The following is a 16,634-nucleotide window of genomic DNA, read 5'->3' as shown; positions in this document are numbered from 1 at the left end:
AGGATGCTGCTGCTACTCGTGCAGCAATGCTGACTGCCACAGAAATTGCAGCCAGATTTCTGCTCTCAGTGCTTGGCTCCGTAGCATTGTATAAAACAAGGTTTAGAGGGTACGTGTCGATCCTTTTTCCTTTCTTTCCCAAAACGAGCGGTGGGGGAGAAGGGGCCGAGCGGGATTGCACCGTGCCGTGCCTCGCCTGCCGTCCCTGCCACCGCGCGGGCGCGCTGCGGCACAAGCCCGGAGCCAGCGACGCAGCCTGGTGTTTCCCCCCGCGCTCCTCTGGCGGGGCCCTTTACCCCCATAAATTAGTAACGTTATCGGTGCCTCAAAAACACTCGCCCGAAGCAGGGGAACCCTTTCCCGGGGAACCTTTCCTGTGGGAGCCCGCCGCCGGCTACCCTACTGCCTGAGGCAGCTCCAGCAGGAGCCACCCTCTCCCCTCCCCGCCTCAACCCATGCGGGGCCCGGCCCGGCCCGACCCGACTTCGGGGGTATCGCGAGGTTCCCCTGGGGTCCGGTCGGTCGAGGCCCCGCCGCAGGCGGCATCCTCTCAGCGCCGAGGGGGCGGAGGCGGTGCGCACCTGCCCAGGGCGCCGGGGCGGGCCCAGGCAGGCCCCGCCCTCCGGGACTCCGCACCGGGAAGCCTCGGCTGGGGCCGCGCCGCGCCGTCACAGGCAGGTAACCGTCTTCCGGCGGGGTCTGGCGGTGGAGCCCCTTCACTACCTCCCCTGTGGTTTTCCGCCGCTGTCACCGCTGCGCGGCCTGTCTCGCCTCACTTCACCCCGGGGTTTTCCCGCCTCGAGGCTTTCCCGCCCTCCTCCGCCTCGCAGTGCCGGGGGCTGAAGGAGGCGCCTCGCCGCCGGTCCTTATGGAGCTAGCGGGGCAGGCCTAGGGCCTGTCAGCTCCCCCCGGCTCTCAGCCGTCTGGCGGCGCTTCGCCTGCTCGTGGCTCTGCCGTTTTAACGGGTCTCGGAGGCCTTGGCACCGGCACCTCCCCCGAGGCTATGCTCTTGAGAGGCCTGAGGAGCCCTGGTCCCCAGTGAAGTCCGGCAGCTCCTCGGCTTTGGGAGCCACGCTGCTGTATCTCCACGCACCCGAGTTGTTGGGTGGTTTGGTGGTCCCCAGTGCTGCCCCGCGGGCCGGGGGGACTTCATAAGCGCTGGCCTAACATCGGTCAGATCCCTGCTCAGGCAGTGTCCCTCTGATTTAATCCAGAGGGATTAAATCCGTGGTTCTCTTGTGTTACCTGGAGTGTCAGGATGAGACAGGGGACCGTTGAGGAGTTTTCTGCATAAAACGTTGAGGCAACAAGTTGATGATTCAGGTTCATAAGCACGGTTCAGTTGTACAGAGTAAGGCTTTAGTGTGAGACTAGGCACAGGCACTTGTTGCAGCAATGTGCAGCTGCAGACTGATAGCTGTGTATTGGAACTGGAGTGAATCGTCTGTAAAGCTAAACAGTGCATCTTTCCTGAGGTGAGCCTCTAGTACCTGGTCCTCTTTTCAAAAAAGGGAGAGAGATGTGGATAATTGGGAAAATGGTTAGTTGACATCAGTTACTAATACTTGTTTGCATTTTTACTTAGGACTCATGGCAAGCAAATGGATTGTTTGAAACACTGGGTTTGATCGCCTGACTGGAGGATCTGCTGAGGGAATCTGTTGGGTATCTCTATCATCTCCTTGATATGGAGCAAAGTGAAGGTGAACAGGTATCCCAGCCAGAGAGTCACGTGGATAGCAAGAGCAGTGTGAAATCTTTGCCTGGGGGAGAGGCCCATGTCAAACTAGAGATAAAAAAACATGCAGTTACTGATGACTACAAACTCTCCAAACGGGTGCTAGGGTTAGGAATCAATGGCAAAGTACTGGAGTGTTTCAACAAGGAGACAGGACAGAAATGTGCTTTGAAGGTACGTGGCTTTTGTTTTGTTTTCCTTCTTTATGGCTTGGAGGCCAGAGTTCACTTCCAAAGCTCTGTAAAAGCTACTTGATCTGTTGCTTACATTTTGCAGAGAGCTGTGTGAAGAATTTGAATATGTAGAGATGTTTGCTGTTAGTTACAACATTGTATTCCAAACTTGATTCTTTTCCAGAATAGTCTATGTGGAATGTCAGAAGAATATCAGCTGCAAAATTCTCATGTTCATATTTAAGATAAAAGAAGTGGGGGAGGAAACATTGTCTTGGTGTCTCTGTGAGAAAGCTTGATAGATTTTTGAATGAACAAGTTATGCAATCCTTGGGAAGGAAACTATTTTGAATCTTGTGCAATGAAATAGGCCTAAACTGGGAAGTATTTAAATGTTCATTGGTCTTCAGGCTTTCCTCCCTTTGAAGACTTTTCTTAAAGGGCATTTCTAGTTGTTTACTCACTTATTCTTCTCTTTACTTTTGCAATCCATTTACAGAGGAAGCACTGATTGCACCAGTATGGCAAGTAAGTTTAGTTGATATTTATGGTGATAAGTACCACTAAAGTAAATGGAACAGTATTGATTCAGTTGAAGAACATAAAGCTTACTTGCCTTTTGCCCAGCAGCTTTTAAACTCAAATATTTCCCTAATGCTTTTAAACCACATTGTTGGAATAAAGCAGCCCAAATGAGAGGCAGAATGTTTCTGCGTGGTAAGACTGAAAACCAGTTGGGGTCATTGTCATGAAAATTGCTTTAAGAACGTTATCAAGCCCTTACTGGTGTTTATCTGATTAGTTGGGATAACTAAAGGGGTTTCAGGTACCTTTCCTGTTCTTAAACCTCATATCCATGATTGCTGACAACAGGACAAATCTGCTAGTGGTCAGCTGGAAGGTCTGCCAAGGTCTGGATATGGTCTAACCTTTACCAAGCTAGAACTGCTATCCCTAGCAAAGCCTTTGCACTGTGATAGAGCTGACCAGAAATATCTGGTAGCTTTGTGTACTGAAAAGATTTTTAGCAGGGGAACTAGAAAAGCTGATTGATTTACCATTAATCAGTTCCTTCTGAAGTGCTATAAACATTATTTTTTATACCTAGCATACTGTGATGATGGTCTAGTTGACTGGATAGGGCGGGGTGCTAGGTTGGACTGGATGATCTTGGAGGTCTCTTCCAACCTGGTTGATTCTATGATTCTATAATAGTTAATACTGAGACTGTTGTGCTGTTTCTGAAGAGTTCAGTGGCCATTCGTACTTCCAAGATTTTGCAGTCGTAAGGGCTGGAAGCATTTTGAAATGAAGTTACTATTTCAGAGTGCAATACAGTGGCAACAAGTGTGTTCCAGAGCAAATTCTTTAGGAATTCCTATGGATACTAGAATCTGTAATATGCTTGTCTTAATTCATCACTCAGCAGGAGAAGGAAAGTTGCTGTGCCCTGGCAGAATGTCCTATACCTGATGGAGAGGAGGAACCCATAATATATCCTCTAATACCATTTTCTGTTTCGCACTGACAGAGTTGGTAGATCTTTTTTTAGTTCAGAACTTTGAAAATATATGAAGGACCAAAGCACTACCTCCCTTCAGAAGCTGAAATTTTGTCAGAAGTGGCTAATATGCCACTGAAATGATATGTTTGTCATCCTCCCCCAGCTGTGTAATGTGTTTCTGAAAGGGACACAAATATTAAGATGTTTATGAGCTCTTTGGGGAGTTTAAGTGGCAGATAGTACTTCACTGCTTGCATGTATGTATTTCTCATCATTATGAGTTTAAGTGCTGAATAAGAAGTTAAATATGCAATTAAGTAAAACTGCCAGCAGCCCAGAGAGAATCCACTTTTCTCTCCAAAGATGGTCTAATGAGAAGATTACTCAACAAGGAAGGATAAAAGCTGTGCTTGGTTAATTGGCAAGGATGGAAAGATCTTTTCCTAGCCCTCAAGATATTTGCAAGAATGAAAATATTTAGAGAAAGTTTTTTCGTTGTTTCTTGTGAAACCACACAAGTCCCAGACCTGCTCCAGTTGGAACTTAGAGCAAATCATCTGATCAAAACAGGTACAGAAAAAGGATGGTAAACTTGGAGGAAGTGCTCAGAACAGCTTCAGGGCAGAATTCTTTGTGCAGGGACAATAGGGCCTTGGTGTTTTGACCTTGCCACTGCTCTTGCTTTCTGGATCTGATGGCAGGTTTACAGACTTACAGGAATAGAGTGGAGGCTGATGAAGCTGTCACAGAAAATCCCAACTGGTCTGACAGGTAAAGAGAAATGTAAAGACTGAGTTGCTAGTCGAACAGGGAAAAAGGGATGTTGGGTGGAATGGAGGTTGCTTGAGCAGTATCCATTGAGATCTGTGTATATTTGTGGACAAATACTTAAGGCATGAGTATGCTTACTGTAACCTGCTCATGAGAAAAGAAAAACAACATTCCTGCTGCTGGAGATAAAGCCTAAAACTGCATTTCCTTTCACACCGAACTTGCCCATTAAAACAGCTTCTGACTTGGCAGATGGCATTGCTTTCTGCCTGCAGGTTTTCTTTTATATGGGAACAAAGCCAGCACAGCCAGGATATGGATAGAAATTACTCAATGGAAGGAATTTTAACTGAAGTACTCAAGAGGAAAGGGCTATAAGAGGCAGAAACATTCATCCCCAGAGCCATGTGTCAGTCAAGGGCTATGTACTGTAATTGGGAGGTCACCGTTTTCGTCTTCTTAGTCTGCATCTGTAATTGGAACTAGTTAGGATTTCATTAATCATTTTAGAATGGGAAAACACAAGACATTCTCTTGGAGATACTGCAGGCCTTTGGTTATTTTCCTAAAGTATTATGTGGCTTAGTTTACTCTGCTTGGCATTGTGGTTCGCTACACGCTTTTACAATGTGCTGTCAGTTCTGTTAGATGAAATGCCACATGCATTGCTGTCCTGCTCCAGGAAATCTCATCTGCTTAGACTCACTTAGACTCGTGCTGACATTTTGGCTGAACAGTACTGTTTTCAAATAGTGAGAATGCAGGGATTTAGAAAAGTAGAAGCATCAACAAAACTGTGCAGTACTGTGGCCTTCCAGAAGGCCACTTGTCTTTTGGTGTCTCCCTTACAAATAGAAAACCTTCTCACATCTCTTTCCATAGTTGATCCAGAAATAGCAGTCAAGTGAACTCCAGTCACTTTCTATTTTCATCTTTTCCATGTCAACCTGCCCACTTCTGTTCACTTTACTTTTTGGGGCTAAAATTTAACCTCTGCTTCTTTTAACACAGTTACCTGGGTGTTCTCTGTTGGTTTGCATACTCCTCCCTGGCATTAGGAAAAGGAGACCAAGATAGCTGACTGCCTGTGACAATAAATGGGAAGTCCTGGGACTTGCCTCCTATTAAAATACTCCAGCCTATAGTTTCTTGTTCTTTCTTTTTCTCTCAAATTTTTTTACTTTTTTCCCCTCAACACAAATTCCTTCTAAGTGATGTCAAAATAATATTTCAATGCATTTGATGACCGACTTTATTTTGTGAAAGATGACAGAAAGTGTGCAGACAGAGGTAGAGAGTGTGCTCTGGGGTACTGAAACTTCTCTGCCTGTGTAGTTTCAGGATCTTGATGGATGTTTTAGGAGGTATGAACCTGGTGTTACATGTTATTGGCATACTATTCACCTTCCGTAAGCAGATGTTCCTTCTTTCCAGGAGAAGAAGAGCAGTTCAGATGTAGCAGCAAAACAAAAACCCATGAAACTTCAGAAAACAAAGAACAGTGGTATGAGTGTATCAATACTTTTGGTATAGAAGTTCTCCTGATAACGGTATAGCAGCTGTGAACTGTTTCTCCTCTGTGCACTGTGCATGTGTGCCATATGGCTGCCTTCCAGTCATCTGAGACTTCTGAGTTAGGATGGAACATATATGAATGGACATGCCAGTTCATAAAATCATCTAGAATGGAAAAGAGCTTTAAGATCAAGTCCAACTTAAACCAGCACTGCCAAGTCCACCACCGAACTATGCCCTAAGAGCCAAATCTCCACATAACTCACTATTTATTCTAGAGGATAAGACTTAAGCCATGAGCTGCCTCTTGACAAATGTCCTGTGTTACTAAGTGGCAACAATACACTGTATGTGACTTGCCAATTTGAAGGCAAATAGGAAAAGCCTGAAAGTTAGATAAAGCACAAAGCAAATAAAAATGAGCAGGCTCCTTGCCTTTTAAGATGTAAGGAACTTTTGGTGAATGGTATAAGTGATAGCATACAGTAGGAGGTTCTACTGTTCGCCCTAAGAATATTAGCATAACTGCTCTGAAAGAGGCTAATGGAAAAAAAATCTGCAAAAAAGTCATTCCCAAAATGGTTCTTGGAAAGTACACATAGGACTATATGGAGAGTGTTCTGCTTTCCAAAGTGGAGTTGCGCTGGAGAAAGTAATTTTGTATCATCTTCACTTTGTTTATCTTTGTGCTATGTTTGTGCCTCTCACTGAATGTTTCTGATTACGTTAAATAACACTACATCAGGTAAGCTAATTGCTGGATAGTCTGTTTTCAGTTAGCATACTCTGAAGCTGGACCATGATTGCTCACAAGCAGGAGACTGTGCAGTCCAAAATATCTGTTTTGCAAGTTATCTGAAGAGCTGGTACTTTCAAAATACCCCGATTATTGCCTGCAATAAGGTGATTGAGGGAAAGAATGCAGCAATGGGGAAAGCAGTGCATACAGTGGAAGTAAAGGCTATTTTAAGCTGGTGTTTGATTGTAGGCTAGAATATGTTCACAATCTTCATAGGAGCTATAGGTTGCCTTTTTAGAGGAGAAGAAAATTACACCAGATTAGGAATGAAACATTTCAACATTTTTTAGCATAAAGAAAGAATAGTGTTGTACTGAGCTAGAACTATGATGGGAACTCAGGGGAACCAAGTGTAATTATTGGTTAGGTTTGTGCAGGATGAAGGAGCTCTTGTTTTACTGAAGTGATTGTACATTTCAGGAGGAAATTAGCACTTTCTAGTGAAGTATTCTGTAGTTCCCTTCGACCTACCATGTTTCCCGCAGCCTATTTATACCAGTTTATCTCACACAGCCAAGCATGAGTAATAAACTCCAGGAGCTATGCATTGTAGATCAAAGCCAGATACAATGTAGAACGAATACAAGTTCAGAAAAGTTCTGGTTAAATGGCAGTCCCCAGTGTATGAAGGAGTACCTAAAATACGGATGACTTCAGACTGGTCCTTGAATTTTATCCTTCAGTGCCAATCTTGGTGACTATTACGTAAATATGCATAAAAAACCCTAAAATAACATTCAGCCGATTAAAAAGTGGGTCGTTTCTACTGCTACAAGAATTGTTTTTAAACCAGTGAGTCATTCAAGACATTAGTCTCTGAGTACTTTGTACATATTTGGGCTAGAATGGCTCCTTTCACAGCACCAGCTGGACTAGTTAATTTACAAAAAAGATGGATTTTATCAGTTCACTCTGAAGATTTGACATTTTTGACTGGCCTTTTCCTAATTTGAAGTACAGAAAATAATAATGCTTAAAAAAAAACAACCCAAAAAATATGGACATGATCTGAAATAATGAAACCATATATACTGAGTTCTTACTAGGTTCAGTAGCAGTTCATTAGGCCTAAAAATTGAAAACAGGAAGGCAAATGCTATCAACCGTTAAGTAATCTTGATAAAACCCAAAACTATGTTGATGCAACTGTGCATTTTCTGTGTTCTCTTCCAGTCTGCCAGCAAGCTGGCACAGGATTTACTCTGACTTGTGTAGCAGCAAAGCTGGGAAGATCAAGGTGTGTTCCCCTCCTTACACCCAGGTTCCAAGCTGTGAAATGTTACAGAGATGTGTCCTATTGCAGATGTAAGGAAGATGTTTGAAGGGAGAGCCCATGTGCGTGTCAGTTGGACGTGGCTAACTGCTGGGGATCCTTTGGGCTAGTAGACTCTGCCCTTTGTCTCTCCCTCCTCTACAGTTTAAATCCTCCTATTCCTCTTAAGTCAAGTAAAACCTTGCTGATTCGTGTGATCTGGGAGTCTCATTACAGATAACTGGATTTTGCAAATCAGCTTTAGTGCAAGGGAACAATAAGCAAGAATTCTAAAGTCATGTACAAGACAAGTATGCTCCAGTCTCATTTACTTATAGTAATACCATCTAGAGATGCACAGACTGGAAAAATCTGATACATCTTTTATAATTTGGGAAAAATCAGGACCATACCTGAATGTCACAGCTTACACAAATCTTTTTTTAACTTGGTGTATTTCTCCCCGTCTGTAGTAGCACTCTCTGTAACAGCAGCCTGGTCTGAGAGTGAATGACTCCTAATGATAGCTTACTGCCAGTCAAGTGTCAAGAGAAAAGAGAGATTATCTTCATGCTGTGATAAATTCATGGTAGGCATAGAGAAGAAAGATGTCCCTCTCATTAGGAGCAAGAGCCAATGTGAATTTGAAGAAGTTAGTAGATGAATCTTTTGCTTATAAAGACTGTTAGGAGTTAAGCTCTTAACTGTATACAGTGTTGGGTTTTTTTCTTATTAAAAAAAATAATAATATATATATTTACTTAATCATATGCAGATTTTTTTTTGTTGTTGTTATTATTTGCTCAGCCCTGAAAAAGTTCCCATTTCTCATATGATGTGCATGTTTCCCTGTTCTGGAATTTTTCCATGATAAAGATGCCTTTGGAATGCCAGACTTTGGAATCATGTGCAATATTCAAATAGCAGAATGCATAGGAGTCCTCAGTTCTTTGGGTGCAGTGGAGCTGTTGGAGTTCTTTGTGCTGTGGCCCTTACGCCGTGAGAAGTAGTGGCAACACTCATGAAGAGGAAAGTGGCAGAGATGTGGCCAGTGTTGGACCTGTTTACTTAAGTGGAAAACCGTGAGAACTTCTTTCCATCATCACCAGTGAAAGCTGGTGGTGCAGTCTGTCTGGATTAGAGTGTATAAACTGCGTGGATTGTGGTATTTTATACAGACTTCCTAAGTACTTAAGATGATTCAAAGCTCCGTAAATGAGATTAAGCTATAACGCTCCAGCATTTTAATACCTTGGGAGTGATGGAGAGAGAATTCTTGCTCAGCATGTAAATCACGCATGGCCTCCTAGTTCCTGAACCTTTTTAATCTCTGGCATTTTGCACTGATGCTTTCGTGGTCTGTCTTAAGAGAAGCAGCAATTTCTGAATATGCCTAAGATTAATTTTAACTCCAGAAAAGTTTGTTTGCTTAAAAAAGCCAGAACAAACCACTCTGAATGTGCCACCTTTATGAGGAATTTCAGATATTCTGGCTAAAGAGCCAATCTTATTAAAGTTGCACTGTTGACAGATCTTAAGTCTTGCCAGTCCAGGCTCTGGCTCTTCTCCATGGACTTTTTCTCAGGATTGTTGTTTGGGTTTTTTTTTCTTGAATACTCTCTGAAGTATGCTGGCATTCCAAGTAACAGGCCCTAAGGCACCTCCTTCAATCTGAGTCTGTGAGGGCTGAGAACAGATTTATGAAGCCCCTTTCAAGGGGAGAGCTCAGGAAACCTTTTATTTTATTTGTTTTGGGTTTTTTTTGTTTTGTTTCGGTTGTTGAGGTTTGTTTTTTTTTGTTGTTGTTTTTGGACAGCATTGTAAAATACATAAACTGTTTGGAAACTGTTTGAGGGTGTGGAGTGACTCATGCTCTTCATCCACTGAACTTTCCTGTGTGGTGAAATTTTTGCTGGGGCGAGTAGTTTGCCGAGGCGTGAATCAGCTGTAAGCCTTATGAAAGCACCTGAGCAGTTATTTGTAACTGCGGCTGGTTTCTGTTTTCAAACAAAAGTGGTTAAAAGCTGGATGGGGAGCAGCCACCTTGCACATCTGGATTTTGCATGGGATTCCTTAGCATCAAATCTGCCACATATTTCAGGGATGAAGAGACCTTAACATTTAATTTTCAGTGCCACAAGGCCTGGCATTCAGTACTGTCATAGCTGACAGTATTCTCCTTGCCTGTAGTTCTAATGATGTGAAATACTATCCTCTACTTGCTTCATTTTTAACCAAAAAAGTATTTATTTATTTGTTTTGTAAAGGATTCATTTCTCTCAAGGCCTTATTGCATTTTCCCACATGTTGCTTTTAGTCAATGTGGCTTTGTCAAAAGCAGTCTGGTTTCCACAGCAACTGAGTTGTTAACACCAAAGATGTCAGTGCTCCAAGGTAGGGAAAGGAGGGGGCTGCATTTTCTGGCTCAGCTGCCTCGACATGGTAGAGGCCCTTGCTGCAGCCACACTACAGTACAACGTCTCCATTGTCTTTGTGAAGAGTAGAAGTCTTTCATTTTGTTCTACTCTTCCCTTTCCAATCAATTTACAGTCAAAATTTGACACTTGGGAGAGTGACAGGGCTTGGTGGTTCCTCCATGCTTGGAAGTTTCCTGTTCTTTCAAGCCCTCTGTTCTGAAGGGTGCTGCTCTGTTTGTTTTTTTTCCGTGAACAAAATAGCACTTGCATACATGCAAAGCCTGTGGCAGTGAGTTTGTGAGTTGAGCACTATTCTTTCTGACCCATGTTCAATGTCTGCTTATAAATGATAACATGAAAAATGATCAGTCCTTTTATCTTGCCTAGTAATGTGAAACCTGCTTCAGTTAAACCTGCTCAGATGGATTTTTCTGAGGGACCCATCCTCTTAGGGAGGAAAGTCTCACTCCTGTTGACCTTAGAAAATGGCATTGCTTAAACCTATTTTCTAACATATGTTGACCTGTGAAATTCGGTGCCTCAGGACCTGAGTGATGCTGTGAAGATCTTGAGAGGAAAAAGTAGTTATCTGAGTATTACACATGTGATGAAAACCCCCATAGTTCCAATATACTGTACAAATGTGGCTCCGGTCTTTTCAATCCTGTTGTTACAACTTAGAATTACAAACTTGTCAGGGTACGTAATGAAACTTGAGCTTCAGAAGGCATCTTGCTGTTTGTCTTGCATTAGATGTGTTGCTGCTGCAGGTGTAAAATACCATCCTGTCCCAAGGAGAGGGCGGTGGAGCTTTGGTCTCTGCAGATGGCTGTAGCTCTGGGTAATGCTCATCACTTGCATAATAGTTTCGTGTCAGGGTGTATCTTCCTGGGCAAGTTGTTCTTGTCTAAACCAGGGTGTAAACTTCAAGTGAAACAGACTTTTCACAATGACTATTCATACTTCAGTCTTTTTTTTTTTCCCTTCCTTAGAAAGGCAGAGCAGGAAAGCACTTTTATCAGTTTTGGGCTATGGAAATGCAAACATTGTGTTGAAACTTCAGTCACTTTCTGATGCCTTTTTTGCATCTTTAATGGAAATTATGGTAAAAAGCAACCACTGAAAACAGTTAAAACCAGAAGTTGAGGCTGCAGAGAAATAGAAAGTTAATGCCTAAAGCAGCTGAAATACCTGATGAAATCATGTATCCAAATGCAGATATGGCTTTAATTTGTTTTTTTAATGACTTCTGAAGACTAAACTTTGTATCTGCAACTTAGAGTCACAGCCACTTTCAATACCTAGTTTAGTCTTACTGTTTATTCCTTATCACTTTTTTCACAAGTATCTGGCTGCACATAGGAGTTCATGGTACACCAGTTGTTCTTACAAGGGGAAAAAATCTTTGGCTAACTGTCTTGTCTGCTGGAATTGGGTGTTTTGCCAAATTTAGCATGTTCAGTTGAGTGGGTTTTTTTTTCAGTTCTTTATGTTTGAAAACCTATAATGTAGCATCTCATAGGATTTCCAGCACCAGAGTGCAGGGAAGCAGACTGACAGAGACCAGTGGATGAGGAAAGGTCAATTAATGTAGAAACAAACTCAGTTCTGGTGGATTGGTATCAAGTGGAATTTTCCTCCAGTCTGTAAGCTCTGTAATAGTTTTTTCCTGTTGCTGAGATGGTGTGATTAAAGGCTTCTTGAAGGCAGGAGTGACTGTGAGAGTGACTTTCAATTCCAGTTGCATGTCAGAAACCCTGATTGCCTGGCCCTCCTCTGTTTTGGCAGGTGAGTGTGACTGCCTTGGCTTGGGCTGGGCCTATGTAACTGTTACTGTTGAGAAGTTGGACATGACACTCAAAATCTATGAAAACAAACTTCTTTCCTCAGTAAGGAGGAGGAGAAAACAGCAATATACATTATTGATAAAAGACCTGATATAAGAGCAATTAATTCTGTGGCTTTCCCGCCTCTCTGCTGTCTGAATCACTGTTGTGGAGGTGTGAGGGAGAATGAATGTCTGCAGTGTTGTGTGTTTGTGCACAAAAGCCAAGTCTCACTAGGGAAACATGGATAAAGTTCTCACGAGTGTTGGTTCAATGAAACCTCCAACACGGAAATAATGATTTTTTGTTAAATCAAAATACCCTAAACTGGTTCTTGGTGTTTGTGACAGTCTTTGAGTTTTTGGTAGTATGAACTAGTAACTGTGTAGGACTGTTTCATTTAAAAACTCAAGTGGGAGTTTGTCTGCATCCTACTAGCAAAGGAGCACATTTCACAGAAGGATAGTTCTGAGAAGAATAGTCTGAGCTTGGAGTCTGCCTGGAGTCAGTGTGAGAAGAGGCTTTGTGGCAGTCCTCTAAGGATGGGATGGGAAAGCATCTGTGGTACTACCAAATGTGGAGTTCCTCACATGTCGTTTTGCCCATCTATCCCAAGCATCAAAGATCATGAGGAGACCAGTGTTCTCTGGTTTTACTTATGTAAACTTTCTAAACTGGAACATCTGAGCAATGTGGTAGACTTGGTGCTGTGTATTGGACAAATGTTTTCCAACACAAGTCATGCATATTCTGGGTGTGATTTTTTCATCTTCGTTTCTTGAGGATGGTCTGACTCAGCAGACTGAAGTGGTCACTTTTGTGATTTAAAATTGATTTCCTGACCTGCATTTGATCAAGTTAAAATAGAGGTGCCTCAGCAGGGGGAAGTATTGCTAACATCAGTGCTGGTCACCAGCTTGTCATGTGCACGACATGCCACCAACATCACTGAGGATCGTTGCACTGCTTTGTATTAAAAAATAATTCTGTTAATGTGTTCTGCCTTCACCTGGGTTCCTGCTGTGCAGAGGATTACCAGTAGGCAACTGCATGTCATTACTCCTTTATGTGCACAAGAACCTTAAATGCTCTCTGGTTGAGATTAGCACTGTTAATATATTATTGAAATGGAACCTTGATTCATGTTATGATTGCTTCTTATTACTGAAAGGCTCCTCACCTCTGAAGCATGATCTCTTTCAAAGCTCCCTAGAACAGCAGGTTTTGTTTTTTTTTTTTTTTATAAAAGGGCTCACCAGAGTAGAGCTCATTTGATTTCATCTATTTAGCTTGAAATGATTCAAAGGAGGAATGGCATTTCTAATGTGGTGAACATACTGAGAAATCAGGCTGCATTGAATTACCTTAAGACATTTATTAGAGCCTTCAAATAGTATTTAAACTTTAATTAAAAAATAAATTAACTTTATTAAAGATAATTTACACTTTCATACCACATTTAATCTAAATCTGCAAGTTATTCATTGAAACTCTATACCTTTGGACTGCAGTCAACCTTTAGATTCCAGTGCATGTTTTGTTGCATGATCATAGAGAAATCTTGGCTGATGTCTGGTATTCGGTTTGCATCTACATAGATTGATTGGTGACCTTACTACAAAACTTCTGGGGATTTTCTTCTGTTCTATTTTCATTTTAAAAATTCGTTAATTAAATTTAAAACACGTTTTCCTAAATAAACAACTAAAATCTTGGGCAGATTCTCACCTGCGTGAGAGAGTGTATTGGTCACTAATTACTGCCACTGCGACATTAGGAACAACGTTCTCTTTATCTAGTTCAGTATGACTAATTACTGTTAATGGTTCGTAGCTGCTTGTTTTGCAGGAAATATTTCTAGGGAGCCCAAAATCAATATTCCTGAGACCTCTGTCAGCCTCCTCCATGCTTGGGACAAATTCATCTGCAAATACTTGTGGGTTTGTGGTTTCATTCAGTTTATTCCATGCTTTTGAACTTTTTTCTTCTGTGTAATCAGGGCAGAAATTGATTCCCTTCTCTTCCACCCCCACCTTTTTCTGCTATTCATTCTCTGGAAGGAATACATTTTTACTGCTAAATGTCAGTAAATGTCATTTTTTCCTTCTACCTCAAAACTTTCATTTTATTATTAAAAACTATATGAAGGGAAATCACTCTTCACTAGTTCCCTGTTTTTTCTTAGAACTATTTATTGTTCAATAAATAGAAGCCATCCTTCTGACACATGATTAATTTGCTGTTAATCTTTTCCCAAACCTCTGCTTTAGCTCAGAATAAAATACATAGTTTTGCCCTTCTTGGGTGTTTGTATATATCTTTGTGTGAGAACACCACAGCCAAAATTTACAGTATTTACAAAAAATGGGGAACCAATAAACATTAATTACTGGGAACTGTAGCCCACTAGAGGCTTGTTAGTAACCACAAATATATAACAAAATCAAACTTGTAGGGTAACTAAACCAAAAATGTTAGATTCCCTTCTGATTTTTTTTTCTGCAAAGTCTGTTGGAGTTTGGCTTGAATTAGGAATTCAGTTTTGGCCTTGTATTTGTTTTCTCACTGGCTGTGAGAAATAGAAGTTAGTAAGCATTGCCATTTTCAGGAAGTACTCAGACTTCCATGCATGATATAATTCAAGGATGTAGGAAAAAGTAGTTCCAAAATAGGTGGTGTGGTACTTCTACACTTCAACATTTCTGCTTCTGAGGGCCCTACAGCAACCCAAGCATCTGTGATTTAACACTAGGCCCAGGAGGTCTGTGTTCCGATTTCAACATTTACATTTTGCTGTATATCCAGACAGGATTGTAACTGACACCTTAAAAATCTGACAAAAGTGTAACCAATAAAATTTGGATATGTGAAGATTTTACTCAGCAGAATATACCCAATTGTACCTAGTTATTTGCTTTGATTTGAGTGATCTTGTGGGAGACTTGGACAAGCTATGAGGCACCTTTACTTAGTACTTCTGCTGTTTGGCTAAATTACTTTTGTACACTCAGCTGTTGCTTCCATGTGCAACTTTAAAAGGCACTGGAGAAGGGTCTTATCTGCCTGGTTCCCACTAGGCTGTATTATGAGTGCAAGTGTTGGACTGCGCGGCATGGCTCTGGGGGGGACAGTGCAAGAACAGACCCTGTGAAGGATGGACTTTGATGACACAAGAAGGGAGGATTCTGGAATGTATCTGTTCTTCCAGTGCGTGTGCTTTCCACTAATATCTGTTTTCCCTAATATGTGGTCTGGGAAGTCTCGTAGGACAGCATCTCCTCTACCACTTCCCAAATGGCTTCTCTGGTGAGGTGTCTGAGCTACAGTAAGTAGATGCGATCATATGGGATTGTGACCTCACAGATAATAAAGATGTGCCCAACTCAAGCTCTTAGCAGTTGAATACAGGTGCCAAAGACTGTAGTCTCCTGTAACCTGAAGTTGCAGTATCTCATTCTGTGCTAGGAGTAACAATTTATATAGTGTCTGTAGCTAGCTGGTGGAAAACATGAGCCAACTGTTAGCACTGCCTTCCAGGAAGCTTGGCTGCTCCAAGAGCTGCTTCCACACATCCTACCTCAGCCTGCTTCTCTGTTCTTGCTGCTGTTGTTGAATTGGGGTCCCTGCTGGAGCAAGGGACATTAAGTATTATAAAAATCTTACTGTAGAATTGCCCAAATAATCTCAGACTTTTTCATCTTGACTACGTTTATTTAAAATTATCTTCTTGAAATGTAATTTGTTGTTAATTGCCCCAAAAGTAAGCAAGCGTGAAATAAATATCTTCTAACTTCACCCATTTTATTGCTAGTTTAAAATGGGAAAATAAGAAAGCAGCAAATTACTTACCCATGCTCAGTACAACAAAGAAATAAGGCATGCCCCAAAGAACTGAGGAAAATAAAACCAACTAATAAGTCTCCTGGGATTGGAAGACACAGGGATAATGACCACTGCTGAAAGAGGAGAGCAATTGGATAAGTGAGTTTAAGAATTATTGATTTTATGATTTTAATTAAAATAAACCAAAATCAGAAGTGGAAAATTGCATATCTTTTCAAAAGCACTGCAGTGGCACAATTTTGTGTAATATAACAGTGAAATAAAGATAATGCCTGGTTTTGATTATGGGATTGAATGGGCATTAAGAAAGTTAGAAAGTCTTTTATTCAAGTCTTTGCATTCTTTACTATAGCCAGTCTGCCCAGTAAAAAGCAAATAAAGAAGTTACAGTAAAAGACAGTGAGGTTTGATTTAAGTTGTTAATTCCTCTGGCTTTGAAAATTATTTTCAAGCAGAAGTAAAAGGTTCAGAATAATAACAAAGTAATTGATATGGTGTTACAAAAGCAAAGTGGGAAGATTTTTCAACTATTTCCAGTAATGAGACAAAGAAACAATTGTTTGCTTACAAAAGACAAGCTGTTTCTAGTGATTCGTCTGCTTGGAGTTGAAGTTTATTGAGGAATGAGTTTTTTTTCCAGGGGCGTCTTGCCATGTCACCAAGTTCTAAATCTTTAATAATCAGTAGAAATATGTGTAACTTTAATAGTTAGCTTTCCAAATTTCCATTTGCTCTGGGTGTGACACAGACTATGGTGGAGCAGGTATTTTCCAGGGATTGGCTCCCTCTTCTCTTG

General features: G+C 41.5%; 1 protein-coding gene across 5 annotated transcripts in view; it reads left to right on the top strand.

Moving 5' to 3' along the window:
- The first annotated feature begins 334 nt into the window (after nt 1–334).
- MAPKAPK3 (MAPK activated protein kinase 3) overlaps nt 335–16,634 on the top strand; it is a 46,262-nt gene continuing 29,962 nt past the window's right edge. Inside the window, exons 1-2 of one of the 5 annotated variants that reach the window (XM_064156493.1) lie at nt 335–678; nt 1,586–1,912. In XM_064156493.1, coding sequence (XP_064012563.1) covers nt 1,688–1,912 — 225 coding nt within the window. In that variant the 5' untranslated portion in view covers nt 335–678; nt 1,586–1,687. The other 4 variants (XM_064156492.1, XM_064156490.1, XM_064156491.1 and 1 more) reach the window with 4 other exon arrangements.

This window comes from Pogoniulus pusillus, chromosome 16 (genome assembly GCF_015220805.1).
Source record: "Pogoniulus pusillus isolate bPogPus1 chromosome 16, bPogPus1.pri, whole genome shotgun sequence".
NCBI classification, from domain to species: Eukaryota; Metazoa; Chordata; class Aves; order Piciformes; family Lybiidae; genus Pogoniulus; species Pogoniulus pusillus.
Note: the sequence above shows the minus strand (reverse complement) of the source record. Positions and strands in the feature narration are given on the sequence as shown.